Source organism: Varanus komodoensis, unplaced genomic scaffold (genome assembly GCF_004798865.1).
Source record: "Varanus komodoensis strain SLA01 unplaced genomic scaffold, ASM479886v1 scaffold23, whole genome shotgun sequence".
Taxonomy (NCBI): Eukaryota; Metazoa; Chordata; class Lepidosauria; order Squamata; family Varanidae; genus Varanus; species Varanus komodoensis.
The window spans coordinates 7,077,086-7,099,483 of record NW_025335627.1 but is presented as its reverse complement, the minus strand read 5'-3'; the positions used below and the strand labels follow the sequence as shown (position 1 = coordinate 7,099,483).

The 22,398-nt window shown below is 45.6% G+C and overlaps 1 protein-coding gene across 2 annotated transcripts in view; it reads left to right on the top strand.

Moving 5' to 3' along the window:
- Nucleotides 1-22,398, top strand: part of SLC39A10 (solute carrier family 39 member 10) — a 48,139-nt gene that overhangs the window by 17,457 nt on the left and 8,284 nt on the right. The window contains exons 1-7 of one of the 2 annotated variants that reach the window (XM_044432007.1): nucleotides 5,110-5,562; nucleotides 6,495-7,586; nucleotides 8,972-9,179; nucleotides 13,282-13,451; nucleotides 14,618-14,836; nucleotides 17,944-18,055; nucleotides 21,221-21,592. In XM_044432007.1, coding sequence (XP_044287942.1) covers nucleotides 5,455-5,562; nucleotides 6,495-7,586; nucleotides 8,972-9,179; nucleotides 13,282-13,451; nucleotides 14,618-14,836; nucleotides 17,944-18,055; nucleotides 21,221-21,592 — 2,281 coding nt within the window. In that variant the 5' untranslated portion in view covers nucleotides 5,110-5,454. Of the gene's footprint in view, nucleotides 1-5,109; nucleotides 5,563-6,494; nucleotides 7,587-8,971; nucleotides 9,180-13,281; nucleotides 13,452-14,617; nucleotides 14,837-17,943; nucleotides 18,056-21,220; nucleotides 21,593-22,398 lie in introns of those variants that run through there. The other variant, XM_044432008.1, reaches the window with a different exon arrangement.

Here is a 22,398-nt window from a genome sequence, read left to right as displayed (position 1 = left end):
GCTTGATTCAAATGTAGGATGTACACATGTTCCTAGTGTCATGTCGTCTGTTTCTTTCCTTTTTAGCATACCATGTTCAAAGAATTTCTGAGTTAATTATGATTTCCATTATATCTGAACTGGGAAATCATGATTACCAGGATCAGCACAAGCTAGGGTAAGAAACCACATTCAGCTTCAGATCATTCATGTAGCTTCAGATCCTGGTTTGTTCCAGTTCTTATCACAGTTTCCCATTTTGTATGTAACAGGAAAAACTGGTTAAGTTTTCATGGATCAAGTTGAGATATGCACAAACCATGGCCCATTCACACTGTCCCTCACTTCAACAGCACTTTCTAATAGAAGTTTCTTGAATTAATCATGAACCTTAGTCATACTTTGTTTGAATAGGAAATTTGAGCACCTGTGGGATGGATGTGTGAGGTTGCACAGGAAAATTTTCCTTATCTACTAAGTAGATACTGTGAGCAGCTTTCTCAATTCTTGTTGGGTCTTGTTTAAAATCAAGAGAATACTTTTGAAATAATGACCCCCATAAAAACCAAATTCCAGGTTAGAACTGGTTGCTTAGAATGCTTTGTCTCTGAAATACATTTGTTCTCAATTACTTATATTAATCACTGCTTGCAGGCTTCCATTATCTCCATGGGAACCTGGAGAGTTCCCATCATTTGGTTTTATGATTTTAGAAAAGCTTAAGAGACACTGTCTAGACACCATCCAACTTGATCTAACACACCGCAAAGACACGTCACTAAAATATAAAAAGAAGGCATGGCACGTCTGACTCAATGTGTCAGTTACTTTCTCTGTTGCCTGCACAGATTGCATTACAATTAATATGTTGCCAGATTTTATACAGGTTCCTACAGGTTCTAATTTTGGTGTGAAAGGGTGGATTTTAGGGGGTGTGGCTCAAAACCTCCTCCCTTTTCATGGTGATCAAATGGCTTTTCTGAGTTCTGACTGGCTGTTGCTTCGGAGCCTTTTTTGGCACCTTGTCTGGGCTTCTATTCACAGAAAGAGTAAAGTCATGCAGCCAATTGGAATTATGGATTCAACAGGGTCATTAAGGGTAAATTAAGCTTATAGGTGCTGGCATTGTTCTGAATAGTTTCGTTTGTTGGATGTTGTCATGTAGCCAAATCTGGTTGGTTGCATGATGAGTTCACCCATTCTTGGATGGAAGGATGGGTGATATCCCGTGTCAGTGCCCTCTCAGTCAGCTCCGTAGCCCCCCTGTCCCGCCTCATCCTCACCAGGGACTGCAGAACGTCCTGGCTAGGTGCTGCACACACTTCCCTTGTTTTTACGCAGTGCAGTCCTCGAGGCTGGAACTCCGTAGCAAAAAATTGACCACTGCCTAGCTCTTTTTATTTCTGGGTGGGAAAGAATAAGCTAGCCCATGTGTTTTCTGTTAGGAGTTTAAACAAACTGGGGATAGGATGAGAAGCCTTTTCTTCCCAGTCCTTTTTCCATGTCAAGCTTTAGCCAGAGAGAGGGGGAGGACTTTAAAACAACTCTTTCTGAAAAGAAATGTGAAATTGTGTGTAGAATGCAAGGACACAGGAAATAGGGGACAGTTTCTGTTTTAATTGGTACTGTGGGTAGCAGCCATTGGGGTCAGAACCATTTTTTTAAATGTTGGTGGATCATGTGATTTCTGCCTTATTTTATGCACATTCTTGAAAAATCAAGGATGCCATCGTATGTGTATTTACTCAAAAAAGGCCTAGAATTCCCAGCAGGATCCAGTCAGACAAATAGGATTATGACCTCAGTGGGAGAGTGGGTTGCAGGTTGAGTTGGCTGGGGGATAATTATAAATCTCCTACTTCAGGTGAGCAGTATTTAGAAAGTGTATTATTTGGTGACTTTTGTTTTTCTACAGAGGAGTCTTTGGATATAAGGTTGGTGAGAGGGATCGAGTCACCCCATTCATTTGCTGTAAATAATGGGGTTGCACTTTCAAAAAAGTGGAAAGCCAGCAATTCTATTGCCTGTCTACTCAGAAGCAAGTTTCACTGAGTTGAATGGGACTTCCTGTCAGGCAAGTGACTGTAGAATCGCAGCCTCAGTATCCACCATTAGCACCCCAGATATGTAAAAATCTAGACAAAAGCTAGAACTAGGTGGTGTATGTGTGTTTCAGAAAGAGGAGAATAATGGTTCCAGTACATAACCACCAGAAGAATGTTCATGCTCACTTCAGAGCTTTTATACTGAAAAACATGATCAAATAAATAGATGAGATAGGTTATTACCAAGGTTTCTCAGTGCTTGCTGGCCAACCCTATCCCTGAATGCACAAAGTTTTTTTCCTCTCTTCATTTCAACCGTAATAAACTAGAGTAACTTTCCCTTTGGCTAAAATCAATATTGCTAGTGAACTAGCATTAATGTTTTGGGTGTTCCTAGGAATGTAGTTTTTGGGTTTTTCCCCCTTTTAAGGTCGCGCACACTCCCCCCTCTGCCCCCTTGAGGTAAGTTCCATTTTGTTCATGCAAATTTGCTTCCATGCAGCTGTAGGTAGGGAAGCAGCTCATCCATTTGCTATGCATCTCCCTCCGTTTTCTTATATGTGGTGTCAGTTGTCACCTGTTACCAAAGGAAAAGAACCCTAGCTCAGGATGTTCAGATGGAGGCTTTTTTGCAAAGCACCTGCTTCGGTTTGTAGTTAAATATCCCAAAGTCATGCAGCCCCCACTGATGGCTGCTGAATCAAATCTGTAAATTAAATGGAAAGAACATTCTGTATCAATGTGTTATTTGCTTAGTTATTTTAAAGCATGTATACCCCATCCCTTCTCCTAAGAGTTTGAGCCAGTGAACAATAAATCATCTGCTTAAAAATTAAAGATGAAAATAATCTTTCAAGTAACAGCGGAAGAACGAAAGATTAAAAACAGGAGCAGGAAATAACACTGTAACAGTCAATGAAATATGTAAGAAAGAGACCAGTTGAAAACAGCAAGTTAAAAACTTATGCTTTCAGGGAAAAGGTTTGCCAGCTTCTGGAAGGTCATCAATAAAGTGAGGCAGGCCTCTGTTGAAATTTCGGAATCCTATAAGCTGCCAAAGGTTGTCTGCCTAAGTATCAGCCTTCCCACAGTCTTTGTGCAGCGTAAGCCCATCTGCAATTTGGCCATATCTATCTATCTATCTATCTATCTATCTATCTATCTATCTATTTTAAGGAATTCAGAATGGTTTACATCATTTTCTTCCTGCTGCCCTCAAGCTTATTCCCACAACCACCACCACCATTGTGTGAGGTAGGTTAGGCTCTGTTACTGGCCCAAAGTCACCCAGTTGACTGCGTTGGTGAGTGGGGCCTAGAACCCAGATCACCTGAGCCCCAGTCCCACACTCTGAACCACTACACCACACTGGCTCTCACTGCTGAGCTTTGTCCATGCTATTGCCCTGTGCCCTAGAAATTCCAGACTGTGCAGTTTAAAAAAATTAGGAGTACAAGCCAAACAAGGGGGAATTTAAGATAAGTAACAGCTTGTATTGTAAACTTGCATCTGTGAGAGAGAAGAAGGGAAATTGTATGTGTTCTTGGGCAGGATGCATGGCATGACACTTCTCTGGATTGGTCCCTTGTCCACTTACCCAGTTATTCATTTCATTTCATTTCATTTCATTTCATTTCATTTCATTTCTGTGCCATCCCACAACCTGAACATCATGGTATAGTCATTCCCCAGTGTGGTGCTCTTTAGATCTTTTGGAATTCAACTCCCATCAGCCCTGGCCAGCATGATCCACACTGAAGAATTTTGGGAATTGTAGCCCAAAACATTTGGAGCAACCAGGTTGAGCAAGGCTGGTCTAAAATTAGGGGTGCATGGCCACATTTCCAGCGGAGTCTTAGGTCTGGTGCATGTGAAAGTCACATGAATGTGATCAGGAGCTACTCGAAAGGATTAGGGTCGTACTTGAGTCAGGGTGAGATGTCAGCAAGTACATTCTTGGTAATGCCTAAAGCAGTATAGGAGGGGGTGTGTTTGTATTTTGAGCTTCACCAGAGAGCTCATCAGAGCGAGAACTGGGTAGCACTTCTGCTTGTAGCAAAGTCTTTGGCACTGGCTGTGACTGGCTTTACCAAATCTTCTATATTTAGTGTTTAATTATTTTTGGTAGAATTTGAAGTTGTGCTTCTGTATCTTGGCTTCCATGAATGTAGCTCTGCATATTCTATTTGGTTCCCTGGCTTGGTGTTATCCCTGCTGGTCATCTCTAATCCATTCCTTGCAGTGGGTGCCTCTCAACTTAGGAAGGAAATGCCAAAGGCATTAACATTCCCTTCCTTTTCAGTTCCTTTCTTCTGCCCCTGCTTTGCTGGAACATCTTGCAAAGGATGGACTGGGGGCAAGCTGTTGTGGGGGTTTTTTTTTAACATTCCTGATATTTCATCTGTGCTCCACGATAAGGCAGACCAAAGTGATGCTGCTAGTTTGATCTTCGTCTTATGACTTGTTCACAAATAGCTCCTTTACCTCACATAAGTTGTGTGGATGGTGGCAAGCTTAAACAGTTACTCTAGTTCTGCCCTTAGAAGGTAAGGTCCTTTCTATGTTCATCTGTCCCAGCAAGGTCTTTCCATGCTAATTCCAAACTGCCTTAGAAACAGAGTAACTTTAAAGTTTGTGAAAGACGTTGTATGAATAGGCAGATTTGAGAAGTTTCTGCTTCAACATAAATCTGTGATGTCCTGCCCCACCTTCCAATGAAAAGAGCACCCACCTGCCATGCAGTTACATGAATATACACTTTGAATGACGTCATTTCAATGACACCCAACTGGATTTATTTCTCTCATAACATGGCATTCTTCCATTCTTTCAAGAAACCCATGTAGATAAGTTAGGACAGCCTTTCCCAATGGGTGCCTCTCAGATGGACTTCCAACTCCCATCAACCCCAGATTTTTATTTTTTGCAAAAGTAAAATCCCTAAAGAGATACCGACTGTTTACAGTGTTGTATGCGATATGGTGTGTTGTTGGAAGCTAGATGCCTGGGTTTGATGCGGAAACTGCAAATTCAAATCTCCACTTAACTATATAGTTGTTGGGTGGCCGTGAGAAAGTTACCAGCTCATTCTACTTTGCAAGGTTGTTATCAGCTGCAGAGCTGCTTGGAGCTCCTTGGAAGAAGGATTGGATGTAAATCGGTAACCAGAAGTTGTTCCTACTGGCATCTGCCTCTTTGTTCTTCATGAGCTCCTGAAATTTCCATGTAGCTTAATTTCTGGCATCACACAAACATTCCTATATGGTTTTGCATCTGTTCTCCAGCTATACGGATGCCTTCTCCCCAGCTGTGGCTAAGATAGTAAATGGAATGCAGGTTAAAAAATAAGTCACTACATGTTCTTCAGGGGAGGGTTACTTAATTTACTTAATTTTAAAGTATTAAGACTTAAATAAGCACATGTTTGTAAATGATACTGACCTTTTCACTTGAACAAATTTCAGCTTTTGCGTATTGGCAGCATGAGATCTCAGTGAGGTTCATGGAATGCCATTCTGAGTTTTTAAGAATGAAACAGGTAAGCTGTCAGCCTGCATGTTGTAAGCTTGAGAAATGAGGAGGAGGATGTACTCAGAAGGCAGGTTGTATTCAGCCCCTTCCTGCACACAAGCCGGTGGCTGGTTTTTATGTTTGTGTTTCTGGGTGTGTATTGTGTATGAGAGAGATAAGAGAGAAACCTGTAAAAATCCTGGCTGTGATTGTATTAGAATAATTACGCTAACTCGGGGCTTGGAATCATGCAATTTTAATGATTTGGCATGTAGTAGAAAATGATTACTCACATTTACTTTCTACTTTGCTGGAAAATCTCCTTGATCTTTAGACTCTGTAATTAAATAAAATGGAGAGTTGTTCCCCTGCCCTCCTTCTCTTGTAACAAGGATTTTTATTTGAACCTCAGAGTATGTGACATCAAAGAAGGGCTAGCCAGTGTACTATATAAAGATTTAAGCACTGATTGCTTTTTCATGGTTAAAGAGGCTGGAATTTGAACCAACATTTCCAATTCAGTTGTTCCTTGTATCTGCTTTTTTCAACAGTGACAACTAAATTCCATGGAATAGCAGTTTTAGTAGCTGTATTAATGAAACAACAAAGAGTCTAGGGGCATCTGAGAGAATGGTGTATATTTCATGATACACGCTTTCATGATGCATTTGATGAAGGTGACCCTAGTCCGCAAAAGCTCACACCTCCATTTTTAATATTTTAATTACCATTTTTATATTTTAATTACGCAAACAGACAATTCCACATCCATCTTCAGAATGAACCATTTTCCCAATGTAAATTTCTAGGTGGTGGTTTCTCAAAGGGGTGTGATATTTCAGTTTTTTACTGGGTCTTGCAGAAATTGTCCCAATTTAAATCACTTGCTGTCCAAGTATTTTTGGGGGGCTATCCTAACGGAAGCCAAGAGCCAAACATTTTTCTTCTCTTTTCTTGCAGAAAACAGAAATGAAGGTACATAGGCACACGCAGTTTTGTCTCATTTGTTTGCTGACATTTGTCTTTCATCAATGCCACCATTGCCATGGAGATAGTCACAAGCACGGATCTGAAGAGAGTCACAGCCACAACCACAATGACTGTCAGATTTCAGAGATACCATATCTCCAGAATGGAAGGACAGAACCTGCACCGAGTAAGGAAGCGGAAGATGAGCAGAAATACTACATTGAAAAACTCTTTGACCGCTATGGCGAAAATGGAAAACTGACATTTTTTGGTCTGGAGAAATTGCTGATGAGCCTTGGGCTTGGAGAAGTCAGAGTCATGGAACTGAACCATGAGGATGTCGGCCACGATCATGTATCTCACTTAGATGTGATAGAGGTACAAGAAGGAAAGCATTCTCATCCCCACAGCCATCCTCATTCCCATAGTCACTCAGGTTCAGAAAACCAGACTGTGAATGAAGGGTCTGCCCAAAAATCCCGGAAGTGTGACATTAAAAAGGAAATGGCAGGGCCATCTTTAAAGCCCAATGGAAAAAGCGTTCACGACCATAACAGCCGCAGGCACCACCAGCACCGGCGGCATCACCAGCACCACCAGCGCCATCACCCCGACCATAATAATACCCATCACGCTCATAATGACTCCATCAGTGCCAGCAATCACGGGGAGCCGAGCCACGAACCTTCCACGGAAACCAACAGTACTCAGGAACAGCCAGAGAAGAAGCCCCGCAAACACAGGAAGCAGTGGAAAGACCGGAAGAAGAGCAGCGATGCTTCAGCTGATGCAGCACCGGACTTTGCTCCCAGCCATGACTCCGGCGAGCATCACGAGCACAATCGTGTTCACAAGCACGACCATGTGCACGGGACGTCTCTCTCGCACACCCAGTTTCTTGAACACAGTAATGATCATTCGGCCACTCATGGGCACCAGGATCCAAATCCTGCCAGCGGCGACGGGCATCCGCATGCCGGCAGTCGGGAAACATCTCGCAAGCAGATGGGCGTGAGGAAGCCTGACTTCCTTTCGGCTCACGGTCACACAGACCACACCGAAGACAGACACCATCGCGAAGAGGTCAGTGCACGTTGACAAACCCTTCGAGAATATAAGCGCATGTCGTTTTGATTTCAGTCTCCGTATATATGGCACCCAAGAATTTGCCAGCTAGCTAAGACTGGATAGAGGCTTTTCAGCATTGCTTGCTTTTCCATGGTAAAAAAAAAATGGATGAGTAAAAGCTGCACTGCCGAGAACACCTCCTCCCTGGCTTTTTCTCAGACAAGCTTGTTAGGTAGGCACCTTTGATTAACCGGGGTGGCTAAGAATTACTGCCCAGAAGCCAAGCAGGAGTGATTCACAAGCCTTTGGTGTCAGGCAAATGGTCTTTTCACCTATTAAGCCACATTTATATTGGGGATAGCAGGTCAGTTATAAAGAATAATAACTTTTATTTGCAAGGCTATTCTAAATTGTTCCAGCATGGTGTATAATCATTAAATCAGTGCTGTCACCTTTTTTTTTGTCTGAATTGTTCTCCTTACTGGGATGCTGCAAGGTGAAGATGCCCAGGGGTTTATTTAAGGGGACTTGTCTCTGCAATCTGACCAGGTTTTACTGTGCCCTTTCACTTCCAGGAGTGAGTATTTTAATGTCAGTGGACACAAACTTCCACTGATGATCCTCAGGCGTGTCCTCAAAAAGTAGCAGGCAGCAGTCCAAGAAACAGGGAGCTGGTGGTTCTGAGAGCGACTGAAGACAAGTGGGAACACTGGTTTCCGAAGCGGGGTGGGTCAGCAGAGCTTATACAAAGCGGTGCCACTGAGCAGTCGCAATGCATAGACTGGTGTGTCTGCTTGTTGACTGGGTTCTTTTAGGAAGTGCTAGTTCCCCAGTGTGCCTACTAAGCTGCTCATCAGCCAGGGTGGTACTAAAAGCAGGAGGAGGGAGAAGAAGCAGAAGTCAGAGTGTTTGCCCAGGATAGAATCAATGTCAAAAAGATTCAGCCGATCTTTTCGGAAAGCACAAAGCCCATTTGAAAGGTGGATCTGCCCCTTTCTTTCTTTGAATGAAATGCACAAGCCCCTGAGTCAGCACATGACAGAAGTGCAGAACCACATAGTAGTCATCAACCTAGCTGGAGATTAATTTCGGGTGGGGAAAAAAACCCTCTGGGATTACGTGTTGAGTGGTACCCAGTGCTTGGAACAGCTGGTGCCAGGTCTCTCTTAGGGGGTAGACAAGCTTCCTCAGGAGGTCAGTTCCTTCAGACCTTCTCTTACAATGCATGGAGTGCAGCGGGCGTACCCCAAGGGGGTAGGTGCAGGGAAGGTGCCCCCGCCCTCACAGAACCCTACTTTGTGCAAGTGTGAAGCCTGGATGCCCGAATTAGGGCTTTAACAACATGTATTCCTGAACAGAACGACGACCCGCTAAATTTTCTTTTCCTGCTTTGTTTGCAGTGTTTAAACGTCACACAGCTGCTAAGGCATTATGGCCTTTGTCCCAGTTCTCCCATTTCCCCCAGTTTGTTTACATACCTGTGTCCTGCATTGCTGTATCAGATTGACAAGAGGGTTTGTACTGAACATTATGAAGAGCTGTTGATTGAAGACTTGGCCAAAGGAAAAAATGCATCGCTTGTGGATATGGATAAAACGGGTGCATCGGGTGAGGAGAAATTTAACAAGGGTGTTGTCAAAGGCATTAGGGTTGGAGCACTCATGTACTTGGGTTTCTGCTTGGTTTTGTTAATATTATTTTCTGTTACTAAGTAAAGGACTAGTACAGGTTTTAAATATATATAGACATTTACTACAGCCTTTGTTTCCAAGGTTGCTCAGGCCAGCCTAACCATGCAAGCCATCTGCCTGCAGCTATTACTGGCGAAGCACACAAACCCCGTGGATTCTGTGGCCGGCCTGGCAATCTTCCTGGGTACACGAGTAGATCTGGCAATCGGAGAAATTGTCTTGAGCTCCACCACACAATGGCTGCCATGGAGAGGCAGCTGTGCGACACAAAGGACAATTCAGGATCCCTGTTCTCGAGGGCGGGTCCTGAGTGCTAATATCTTGCACTGGGCTTGCAAGACAGATTAGGGGTTTTGCTGTTGTACCATCAACCCAGCTGTCCAGCAGACTCCCTGCCTGAGCTGGCGGAGGTGGTCCCAGACCTGGTGCTAAGGACTCCCTGGATGTTGGCCTGGGTGACCTCAACATCCATGCCGGGTCCTCTTTATCCAGGACAGCTCAGGGCTTCACGGCCACCATGACAACCATGGAGATTTGGAGTAAAGGACTTGAACACAATCACTGCCTTCCCATGCTATAGATAAGGGATGGGGATATAAAGAATGAGGGAGAAGCAAACATGAAACAAAACGGTCTGTGTAGCTGGAGCCCTTCCTAGTCTGGTGCCTTCTTATAATGTCTCCAGCCTGCTAGTCCAGCATGCCAGGAGGGCGTCGGGCTGTGTTGGAGAAGAGGAATCTCAGATTTGCTTGTGATAAGCCAGGAAGATGTATTTGGACATGCCAAAAATCTTGTTTAACCCCCACCCCTCATGAAATCAAGGGAGGAGTTAAGTAAGGCCCCCTCTTCACGTTTGGACATGTAGATCAGGTATACCGTCAGGAAGGGACACCTGTATATCCAACACATGCACAGGGAGAGGAAAGTCATTGGTACTGTTGGCATCCAATCCTGAATGCTGGAAATAAAAGGTGCAGACCGGGAGAGAGTTCCAGTCTACCTGAGACATGCAGGATCATCAGAGAGGTATATCAGGTGGCAGGTGTTGACAAGGAAAAGGTGTGTTTCCCTGCAATGAAGACAAGCTAGTTTGGTGTGCTAGCTATGCTGAATTTTTAAAGAGGCATTTTATTTTCAGGCCTTCACATAATTATCCAGAGATTCTCTTAACTTCCAATGGATGTGAAACTACTCTTTGTTTCTAATGGTGGCACAGTTGCTGTCATCTGAGAAAACCTTGGAGGAAATTGCCCTTATTTGAAAATAACTGTATTGCTAATGGCAAATATTGGTGAGTCTTTTGCAGGCGCTTATTAGCGTTGTCAGAACAAAGCACAAATTTGAGCATGTTCTGATATATGTTAATAATTGTCAAAAAGAATGCCCTGGTGGTAATTATTTTTAATGACTGCAGCATCATTAAGAAAGGTTAACTTGTTATGTATAAATCTCCCATAGTGGCACACTACTACCTCATTAACTGTGTTCAAAGATTCTGTACACCAAATATCCTGTATGCTGCATATGGTAGTAAATGGTTTATCTCTTGGGGGTAGCTCTGTTTTAGTCAGAGCTGACCCTACTTTAATTGCCAGGACAGTTTTTGAAAAGGCTGCAAAGCTTTTTCTGCCAATTAAAATGCTGAAAAAATGTGCGTGTGTTTCTAAAAAAGCGTGCACACACCAAACCTCTCCCCCCCCCATCATCATGCTTATGCTGTTGAACTAAGTTAATTAGAAAGTTTGCACAGATGAGTGCTTCTTTTTAAAAGAAGCTTTTTCTGTCCAAATAATGAGGGAGGGATCTGATGAATAAGTAATCCTGGAGACCTTCAACATTTTAAAGCGACCCAGTTTTGGAAAATAAGTGAAACGTCTGGGGGTTGTTTGGTATGTTTCAGGAGAGCCTGCACTTTCTGGAGACAGCCCTCTCCCCATTCATTCTAGTGGTTTGGCACACTTCAGACATACTCTGGAAGCCACCTGGCTTCTTGTTTCATTCATATATCCTGAACTTATAAAAAAGTGACCTAGAATCAAAACAGGAATTTCTGCCAATTTTTGGAGCTTTTGTTTTGATTTGCTGAAATTTTAATTTAACATGACTGTTTTAATTTAACTGTCCTCCTGAACAAAGCCTTGCTGAGATTGTGATAATGGGTCTCACTCTGAGCACACTAGCCACACTCCCATCTTATGACTGTGAGAATCTCGCCTGGCAGGTGGTCTGTAGCTGCGTGCACAGGGCTGTAAAAGGCCCGGCTCCCCTTCCTGTTCTCACCTGACTCAGTTTCAGCCGGTTTTCTAAGGTGAACTTCCTCTTCAGCCCCACATTTTCCTCTCTGCCTGTCTGGGACCTCATCTGTGCCCCCACCACCACTTTCCGTCAGGTCATTGCCTCCTTTATTCTCTTCCCTTCTCCTGCCTTTGCTTCTGCCACACCCTTTCTGCCCCCTCTGTAGATCCTGACCTGGCTTTCCTTCCACTGGTCCCTTCTTTCTCCATCCTCCCTTTCCTCTACTCTGTGCTTCACCTAATATGTTTCCTGTAAGCTTTTCTGGGCATAAAAAGCTTCTGTTAGAGATATTTTATATTTAACTTCCACTCTTCGACCTGGTCCACATGGTAACAACTTGTTAACCCTGCCACATGGACCAGTCAGATCCAAGAACCCTTGCTGACATGGCTTGCTGCGTTGTCTGAATCCAGGAAGCATGACTAGTCTGAGGGGCAGCAACCTCAGTTGCCCTGTATTTGGTGTGTGTCCTCCCCCGCCCCTCCACCAAAGAAGCCTTGCCATCTGGAATCAACAGTGGTTTCGTTCCATCACCGTGGTAGCACAAACCTGCCAATATTGTTGGAGAAATGGAGTCCTTAGCAGCTGGCCTTGGGGCTTTAGCTAAGTGGAGGTGCTGACTATATGCCAATGTATTGGCTGAAGACTGAATGCCTCAACCCAGTCTCCCTCGGGGGAGTTCTCCGTGTTTTCTAGCAGGAAGGGGTGCTCAGAAGGAAGAACCCTCTCCTAGATGGAAAGCTGCACCCTATCGTGGAAGGTCGCATGTCTTGTTGTGTGTATGTGCGCATACACACATGCTGCCCCCACTCCACCAGCTAGCTGTTCTCATCCTTCTTCCTCTTGCACCAGGGAGGCCATTTAGCAGGAAGTGGACACCAGTAGAAATCATCAGTAATTTTGAAATAAAGTACACATAGGGGCCATTTTAGAGACTGTCCTGGTGGTCCACACAAGCATGAGGCCCACCTGAACACTCTAGATTTTCTCAGTAGATTTCTTCCAGCGGCATTTTACTATCTCTGGAGAAGACAGACATTGTGCCAAGTTGCACATTACAACTTGGGAGGTGGGACTGTTGGGAGAAACATCCAATAAACAAGCTTATTCTTGCAATCAGCTTCACAAATTGCCCTTTTGTGGGGGAAAGGAAGGCCAGCACACAAGCAAAGCTTGCAAGTACTGGTGAGGGACATCACAGCCTGATGCTGGGCAGGATTACATGTTTCACACTTACTAGTTAAGGCCATAAAGTTGTCATGAAATAAAGGGTCTGCTGAGCTGAACTGTGATTTATTCCACCAGCTGCTGTGTCACAAGACATTCTTTCTGCTCATGAGGTTTGACAAATGTGCCCAGACTGAAATCTCCAAAACCTCTGGTGGGTGGAAGCAGGTGGTGATACCTGGTATTTTGTTCCGTGCTGTTTCGTGGGTCCATTTGAGTGGAGCTAAATTTACGCAACTATATGCCAATGTATTTGCTGTCAGCTTAAAGATGACCCAATGGTACTTCCATGGGGATCAGATCAGAGATAGATAAAGCAACTGCCGCCGTGTCATACAGATAGTAAATAATACTCTCTCAGATCTCAGTTGAACATACATAATGGCTGGGCTTTAGAGAAGGGCAGGTTTCCTTCCTCTGAGTAACAACTGACCTCTGAGCACCCTGCCAGTGGTTTAGAAGTGTCCTGACTGATGTTCTTCCTTCCCTTTCCACAGCCTGGATTTGTGGCATCATTTCTATCACAGTCATTAGTCTACTGTCCTTGCTAGGCGTGATCTTGATTCCTATCATTAACCAAGGCTGCTTCAAATTTCTCCTCACCTTCCTGGTTGCTCTTGCCGTCGGAACCATGAGTGGAGACGCTCTGCTTCACCTGTTGCCGCATGTAAGTTTTGTCCCATTTCTGCCCCTCCTCTTTCCTTTGAGAGCTCCTTATGCACCACTGAGCACACCGTAGCACTGAAGGTGCCCATTAATTGGTGCATTGGCTAACCTGTCTCCTGATGTTTGTTTGTATGAAGTACTGAGGAGATTTCTGTTGCCCATGGCAGGGTACAATTAACTCTGGTGTTTAGGTGCATACAGGGGAGGCAAAATTGATGACCCCCCCCCCCGCTACTTCCCTGGATAGTCTCAGTTTTTCAGCACAGATGGGTAGTTGTACAGCACACACACAAAGATCTGATATTTGTACTCCCAATTGTGCCTTTTGGAATATTGAAAAGGCATTGGGAGAGGAAAATTGATGTATGAGTTATATTGATTCTGTAGATAGAAAGCTAATAATTTGCAGAGTTATGCACAAATGTTAGTTGGATTAGTGGCTGTATTCTTTTCAGAATTTTCACAATTTTTGTTTAAGAAAAAAACAATCAAAACTTGTCTCTGCCTCTCCTAATCATACAATGTTTCTTAAATATTTAAGGAAACAAGACCTGTAAAATCAAGATAAAACCATAGAACATGCTCCTCCGATAGGTTTACTAATTAGATCATAATTTACTATTCTGAGACAGATTATAGCTTAATTTAAAATGAAATAATAAGTCTAAACACATCGACACTAGATGCAATAAGAAAAGAGGAAGTGTTACTGAATTCCTCATCTGAGAAATAAATGAGAAAACTGTCACCAATCCGTTCATTTGTTTATTTGTTTTTGAGGGGTGGATTGCTCTTTTTTGGGAGAGCAAATAGTCCATGTTTTCCTGTTTTTGGACCTGTGCTATAAATGTCATCAAGACCTACACCTGCTCAGTATCACACCATCATTTTGTTCAGTAGTTGGGGTTAGTGTATACTGAACAAAATGTATGAGGTATAACCCCTTTATTTTAGATGTCAGAAGAATTGTGCATGGTGGGAGGGGTAGCTTGCCTGCTGTGTGTGTGTGTGTGTGTGTGTGTGTGTGTGAGAGTGTGAGAGAGAGAGAGAGAGAGAGAGCGAGTGCGCGCGCGCGCGCAACTTTTCTTTTTAATTGAGGAGTACAAGGCTGATCTAGTTTCACTCTGGAAAATTTCCATCCCGTCTCTTTCTCTTCCATTCCACTAGTCGCAAGGGGTGCACAACCACACCCACCATGTGGGGCAAGGTCACTCGCATGAGCACCACCACCTCCACGGCCACGGCCACGGCCACGGCGGCATGGCCCAAGGCTTCCTCGAAGAGTACGACATGGTGCTTAAAGGACTGGTGGCCCTTGGGGGGATTTACCTTCTCTTCATTATTGAGCACTGCATCCGAATGTTCAAGCACTACAACAAGCAAAGGGTATGTTTCCGTACCTCTTCTTACATTCTGCTACATAGTAATGATGGGGTAGAAAATGTTTTATAAGGAAGACGAAATCCCCCCCCCCAGAATTTTGGGATTATTTTTTATAAATAAAAGAAAAAGTAATATGAAAAAGAAAAAAGATACCAAGGGACCTTACACAAAATTTACACATCATGCTAAGTGCAGGAAATTACACAAAAAGAAGTATTATTATTATTATATCAATTTTATTACTACAGTTTTGACTTAATAATACTTGGTTATTACAAAAGAAAAGCTTCAACATGGGTCTCAAATAAATAGTAATTTACCTTGTAACATATCCACAGATTTCACCAGTAATTAATTAAAGAGGACTGCAACCTTAACCTGTAATGGCCATTGCTCAGAAGTAGAAGTTCCAGCTGGCTCCTTTTGTACTAATTCAGCCCAAAATTGTGTCCTGTCGGGTAACCAGTTAGCCAGGTCTGTAAAGCCTGGAGCAGGTCGAGTGCACTAGGCAAAGTTTTTGTTCTGTTGCTCTTACCCCACATTTTCATTCCGAACATTTTTAATTAACAAAATTCCTTGAACTTGGGGTGTTTCTGCCCAGCACCGTCTTTCTTTGTGTTCAAAGGAGGAGCGCTTGTTTGTTGATTGGAAGATTCAGTCAGTCAGTCACTTTTTCCTCCAAAGAGCACACAGCAGCTTATACAAGCCCCCTCCAGGCCTTTTTATCCCACAACAACCATGGGAGGTATATTAGGAGGCAAAGCAGCAACTGGCCCAAAGTCACCCGGCGAGCGCCATGGCTGAGTGGGGACTAGAAACTGGGTTTTCTGGGTCCCAAACCAGCACTTGAACCAGTGGCCATGTAGATTCTTGCACAGGTTTCTCTTCTTTTAGCCTCACCGCTTTGCCTTAGGGAAAAGGAATGCCTAGTGACTGATGATGCCCACTGTGAATATGGAAGCCCCGCATGGCAGCCATGTTATGAGAGCTCCCACGCAATTCAAAATTCTGCATGTGTACATTGACCCCAAAAGCTTGGGGCCACTGGTCGGGTCATGTTCTCTCATCCCAGGCTAGCTTTGTGTGATCTGGTGATCTGCTGAAAGCCAGCTGGTTGTTAGGAGCCAATCGTACGGTGCTCCAAGACACAGTGATGGCATCCTGCTTCTTCGGCAGCTTTGGTTTTGTCGCCTGTAGAAATGGCTATGGCAGCACTGGCATTACAGCCTAACCCTGCCCTGAGAATTAGCCTTAGAAGCAGCCGTAGCAAAACGCTGGTGTGCCCGGCTGTTGTGCTTGTGCCAAGCCAGATAAAGCAAACTGGTTGGGATAAAGAGCATGAGATTCAAGCTTAGTCGTGAGAGCTTTCCTTGTGAAAGAGTAGCTACTATCCCAGGGAAGTTAGTCATGAGAAAGCCTAACTAATCACTTCAAACAGAGAGTGCATGTGAGATAAGGACCCCAGTGAATGCTGTTTTCTCATTACGTGCGTAAGGTCTTTTGCAAGCTGAGGTACTAATTTAAAAAACCACTAGAACACCGTTGTGTTACAGTTCTTGAAAAACATTGAACTTGTGTTTTTCTGTCAATCAAATAGTCTGATTTTGAAGTTACGGCTTGTATAACACATTTTCTTCCCTTTGAAGATACGGCCTTTTAATTAATATTTTTGGCTAGGATGGGAAAGAACTCCCAACTGCTTGATCACCTGGCTACCCAAGCATTTTTGTAATAACTTTCTAGCCCTGCCTTTGACTCGTTCCTGCTATTTTCTTGACAGTGCAAGGCTAAGCAGAATCTGCTGCTGCCTCATTTTTATGGACCCCGTTAGATCTTCAAAGTGCCTGCAAAGCTTGCTGCAGCATGCTAGGAAGGCACTCCTAAGGCTCCTCGCCAAGGTGTGATAGCCTGCTTCAAGCGTCCTTCCTAAACGATGCCTCTTTGTTCTAAATATGCCTTAGGTGGAGGCAGGTTTTATACCTTTCATTTTTCAGAGTATCCCACTGATGTTTGGAAAAAACAGGTAGACATCTTGAGGGCAAGGACAGTTCTCCTTTATTAGCCTCCCCCAACCTGATGCCCCCCCCCAAACGTTTTGGCCTTCGGCTGCCATCATCCCCAGCAAGCATGGCCAGTGGCCAGATATTCTGGGAATTGTAGTCTGAAGCATCTTGAGAGCATCCGACTGGGTTGTCCTGTGCGGCAAGAATCAGCTGTTGATGTGGAAAGGGCAACTTGGCTCATCTCCCCCTCTGACACACACGGCTCCGCAGGTATCGGGGACCCAAGGGCCGTTTGCTGAGCCATTCCCACACCCAGCTGCCCCAGCCCCTCCGGCAGGGGTCCACCAACTGTGCTGGGCACACCGGGGCACCTCACCATTGTCCACGACACCAGCAACACCCTTGCTCTCGGGAGCCCAGAGAAGAAACACGTTGGATGCCACGGCTTTCAGTGCACAGCATGGCAGAACTTCCTGCTTCCAGCAGCTGGCTGGCATGTCTGTTCTTGGGAGTCCAGCACAGCAGCAACAAAGCAATTCAGCAAGGCGTGTGCGAGGATCGGAGGGCACTGTTGGAAATCGGCGGGCTCCTTCCCCGTGCAGAGGTGCTTGTGGCGATTGGTGAATGCAGTCAAGCAGCAGAGCCGGCCATGAATAGTGTTGACCGTTGACCCAGCATCTTCTTTCAGTGGGATGGTCTAGCCAAGGAGATCACAACCGATTGAAGATTTGTGCTTCATTTGGAAAATTCGATAAGATTTTTATTTCTGTTACATTTCTATTACCACCCATAGCCAAAGCTGTCTGGGCAGTTCAGAACATTGGAGTCACCCATCCAGGTTTCAACCAGGCCAGATCCTGCTTAGCTTCCCCGATTAGGCACTTCAGACTGTATGGAAGCCATGTGAAGATGCTGCGTGACTCAGCATTCTGGGGCTAAGCAATCCTGACATTTTTAACCGAGTGCACTCTGTACCTTTGGAAGGCTGCAGCATCCGCGCTTCATTGTGCTGTGCAGATGTTCCAGTGCACCTTGGCTCATTACCATCCCGTTGCTGCAGGCTGATCATTAACCGCCAGGTGTCTTTTTTGTTTTCAAACTAAACAGAAATGGTGTAAGAAAAAACAGAAGGTGGATGGATCACCGATTGGGAGGAAACTTTCCGATCATAAGCTGAACAGGCCCGATGCGGACTGGCTTCAGCTCAAGCCTCTTGCAGGTAACTATTCATTATTAGCCTGTCTCTGTTCATTCAGGCAGCCCTTCTGCAAAGACAGTTATATTGTCCCAGTGATTAATCTGGCCGAGTGCCTTAAGCTGCTCTCAGTGTGTAAACCATAGACAGTAAATCTGCTTTAATTGATGATAACTGGAGCTGTCACCCAATAAAGCATCATGGCTATGAGTTCCAATCAGTTAATTAAATTGATTATATATGCATGTTTTCGCATTCTTTGGTTTTAGCTGTAGGCACCATTTTTGGAAGAAGCATTCCTGAACTATCTGTAAAAAGAGAATCTGCAGTCGGGGCCCCTTTATCATGAATGAAAATCACTTAATCTGAGTAAAGGTTGCAACCCAGAGAAGAATGGGTTTTCTTTTGAATGTCTTTCTAGAGCAGGGGTCCTCAAACTTTTTCGATAGCAGGCCAGTTGAAAGGCGGAGGTGACACACGTGGGCCAGTGAGTGGGGGTGCCTGGGGGCACGCAAGCCACCCCCCCCCCGCGCTGCAAGGCAGCAGCGAACGTGCACGTATGGGAGGCAGGCGGCGGCTTGCTCACTCGGAGACCCTCTCTGAGCGAGCGAGCGAGCAAGCCACCACCTCCTCGTCTGCGCAGCAAGCGTGCGCACAGGCATGAACAGCGGCGCAGGCTGGGTGGATGGCCATGGTGGGCCGGATCCGTCCCGCGGGCCGTCGTTGGAGGACCCGTGCTCTAGAGTGATACGGAAGAGCAGTTCTTGTTCTTAAGGAACTGTAAAGCAGGGGCCCTCAAACTTTTTCAACAGGGGGCCAGTTGAATGGCAGCAGCGGGCGTGTGCAGCCAGGCGGTGGCTTGCTTGCTCAGAGATCTCCCAGCAGGTCCAAAACGATCTCCGAGGCGAGCCAGATAAATGGACATGGTGGGCTGGATCTGGCCCAAGGGCTGTAGTTTGAGGACCCATGCTATAAAGGTTTTCATGGAGCAATACTTCTGAAGTACTAAACCATAGTTAAGGACTGGCAGCAAACCAGGATGCCAAGCCATGATTCTAAGGGTGCTTGGAAACTGCAGGTAAATGTGAAGACCATTTCCTTGCTGCTTTTGTTTTGTTGCTTGCAAAGCAACAGGCCGTTTCCGTGGGGGTCTCCCTGTCTCGGAATGGGACTTTGTTCAGCATCTTCAGTGTGCTTGGAACACCCAGCCCTTAAAGCAGCAGGCAAGGGCTGCCTATGGCCCTGGACTGGTTTCAGTGGGAGCTGCTTGGGAGCCTGGGGTTGCTCTTGCCAGCAGTAGCAAAGGAAGCCTTTCCTTTTCCCCTGATCTGCCCCGTCCCCAGCTTTCCTCACACATGGAGGAGAAAGGATGCATTGCTTATCCAGTCTCTTGAAAGATGGTAGCATTTTTGGGGACTCAAGTCGAGGGACTCACTCCCAAGTCTGGCTCAAGTCTTGTCAGCAACTCCGCTTGGCATCGCTCTGCGATTTCTACATTGCTTACAACCAAGTTGTTCCAGGGCTTGCTGTGCGGCAAGGTCTTCTGGAAGGCAGGCACAACCAGCAGAGGCAGTGGGAGGAAGGGAGTTTCAAGGGGTGGGGGCAGGGTAGGGAGAGGGATTGCAGTAGGGGTAAGGGAAGGCTTCAAGGAGACAGGAGGAGGGGGGGAGGGGGGGGGGGACAGACGGGGGGGGGTTGGGGGGCACTTGAGAAGCGACTTGACTCAAAAATTTTCTTGCAGTGACTTGAGACTTGACTCAAGACTTGGACTAAAGGACTTGACCAGATCCCTGGATTATAGCAAGGGGAAGCTTGGGGGATCCATTTTCTCTGATCTCTGAGGAGATCCTGGGTATACGGAAAGGTTTCTTCCATCCCGTTTGTGAGGAAAGGGCTTTGGGCAGTGGTCTTTCCCAGTGGTCTTTCTCCTACCTGGAGATTCCCAGAATCAAACCTCAAACCTTTGGCAAGGAACAGCATGTCTTCTCCTGAACTGCAGCCCACACTCGCTGGGCCATTCTGGACTGAGTATTTCATAACTGAGGCATCATCCCTGAAAAGCCCCTCGCCCTGGGAGACCCCTCACCCCAAAAAGCGGCACCTCGGAGCACCCCAGGCCGACTGCAACAGGCCTTCGTGCCGCTACGTTGTAGCATTTCCCCCTGTCTCTGCTTTGAGAAAGGGTTTATCATCTTGCCTAGGCTGCTCTCAAATTCAGTGTTATTTTTATGCATGGACACACTTGAAATATTGCCAGCAACAAATTAGGGATATAATAGGTCACACTAAAGGTGCTTTTACTACTTATTTTTTTTATGAATTTCAAAATCAACCAAAACAAAGAAGGGAAGAGGAAACAAACTGAAAATAAGATAAAATATTGCAGTTTTCTTTCATGAGATTTCAGTAAATCTCATACAACGGTACATATAATGTACCCTCTGTGTATTTTATATATAGCAAGGTATCCTATTACTGAGGATAGTAATGCAAAGACTTCAGCAGTGACAGTCCAGATATTCATATATTTGTGTATTTGCAAATCATGCCTTTAAAGGTTCCTTAAAAAACTGAAAGTTTTCAAGAGTGGTGTTGCAGGTACCCATTTATCCCTCCAGGTATATGGAGGGATAAATGAGTCATACCATTCTTAGCAGACGAAAGGGTACAGAGAATCCATTTATGCTGATACTGTTTGAAGTTCTAGGAAGCCAGCAGGCAGTTAAGAGGAACACGTGTATCTGAAAATTAGTAAGGTTCCACTCAATGGATCTGGACCGTTCCTTCCTCCCAGGAGGGAGCAGCCAGTTGTGGCATGAGGCCCTGCACGGTTCCCAAGGCTTGAATTGCAGGGTGACTGCTAAGTGGCAGAGCAGTTGCGTCCTGTTCCGTTCCTGGCATCTCCAGGTGGGGCTGGGAAAGACCCCTGCCCGATTCCCTGGAGAGCCGCTCCCTTTCATGTTGGCAGTAATACTGGCCTGAGGGTCTGATGGAGTATTCGACAGCTTCCTGTGAGAAACGTCCAGCTGTCTCTGTGGCCTGGAAAGACATGCAAGAGCAGTGCCCCCTCAGCACCTGATGCGCACGGCTACTGTTGCAGCAAAGTGTTGGTAGGATCGCCATGCGAATTGGCGCAGCACAGTCACCTCTGGTGAACAGGCGATGTTTCTGGGGCTTTTTTCTGCACAGGAGCAGACGATTCTGTTTTGTCTGATGACCGGCTTAATGAAACGGAGCTGACGGACCTCGATGGCCAGCTGGACTCCCTGCCAAAGGCCTTCCTGTCCGTGGAAGAGGAGAACAGCATGCTGCACACCCATAACGACGTCTCCCATGTTGTTCGGGACAACAACGTCCCCGACGTGGACTACGAAAGCAACCATCGGAAGGAGAAGATCATCATGAGGAAGCACAACCATCTTTGGCCGCACAAGCACTCCCATCATTCCCATGGACACTGCCACTCAGGCAAAGACCTGAAAGGCACCGGGATAGCCAATATCGCCTGGATGGTGATCATGGGAGACGGCATCCACAATTTTAGCGACGGCTTGGCCATTGGTAAGCAAGGAAAAGTGGGTAGGGGTAGCTTATTTACTTGTGTCATCTTACATACCACACAGGAGTGTGACAGTGTGATTCCCGCTGCTAAAGTGCGATGCTGGCATGTATCTCTGCTTGTGGATGGATCTGCTCCAAGGGCTGCCCTTTTCCTTAGCAGCTGATGCAGCACTTCTGTGGACGAATCCCGGCCATCTTTCCGGTCCCTCCAGGAGCACTCCATTCCATTTTACCGGAAGCAGCAGAAGCATGCTCAGGAGTCGCATATTGTTATGGACAGCCCGGGAGGGCCAGCTTTGCATGGCCAGTGGTCATGGATGCTAGGAGATGTTGTCCAAAACATCCGAACAGCCCCAGTTAGAGGAAGGCTTACTCTAGTTCCTCAAGGGGGGAATGGATCCCTTTGAGGAATTGCCACTTTTACTCCTTTGAAAGCAAACACATGCATGGTTTCCATGCAGAGCAGCGTGGAATTGGCTGAAATCTTGTCAGGAAGCGCGCCTTCCCTTGTAACAGCATATCAGAAATTGTGACTGCTGCTTCCAACTCCAGAAGCTGAGCACATTGTTTGGGGCCATGACCAGTTTCAGGGCATCTTTCTGTCCCCTTTCCAGTCAGCCCTGACCATGCCCAGAAGGATGAGCATGTTGCTGGCCTTAGTAGTTCCTGATGAGCCATGGGGGCTGGCGCAGCCCCAAGAGTCCATCAGCAGACAATTTGACAAGCCAGTCTACTTCCCCCCCTCCGCCTCTGCCTCTCGTGTGCGAGAGAGAGAGAGAGAGAGAGAGAGAGAGAGAGAGAGAGAG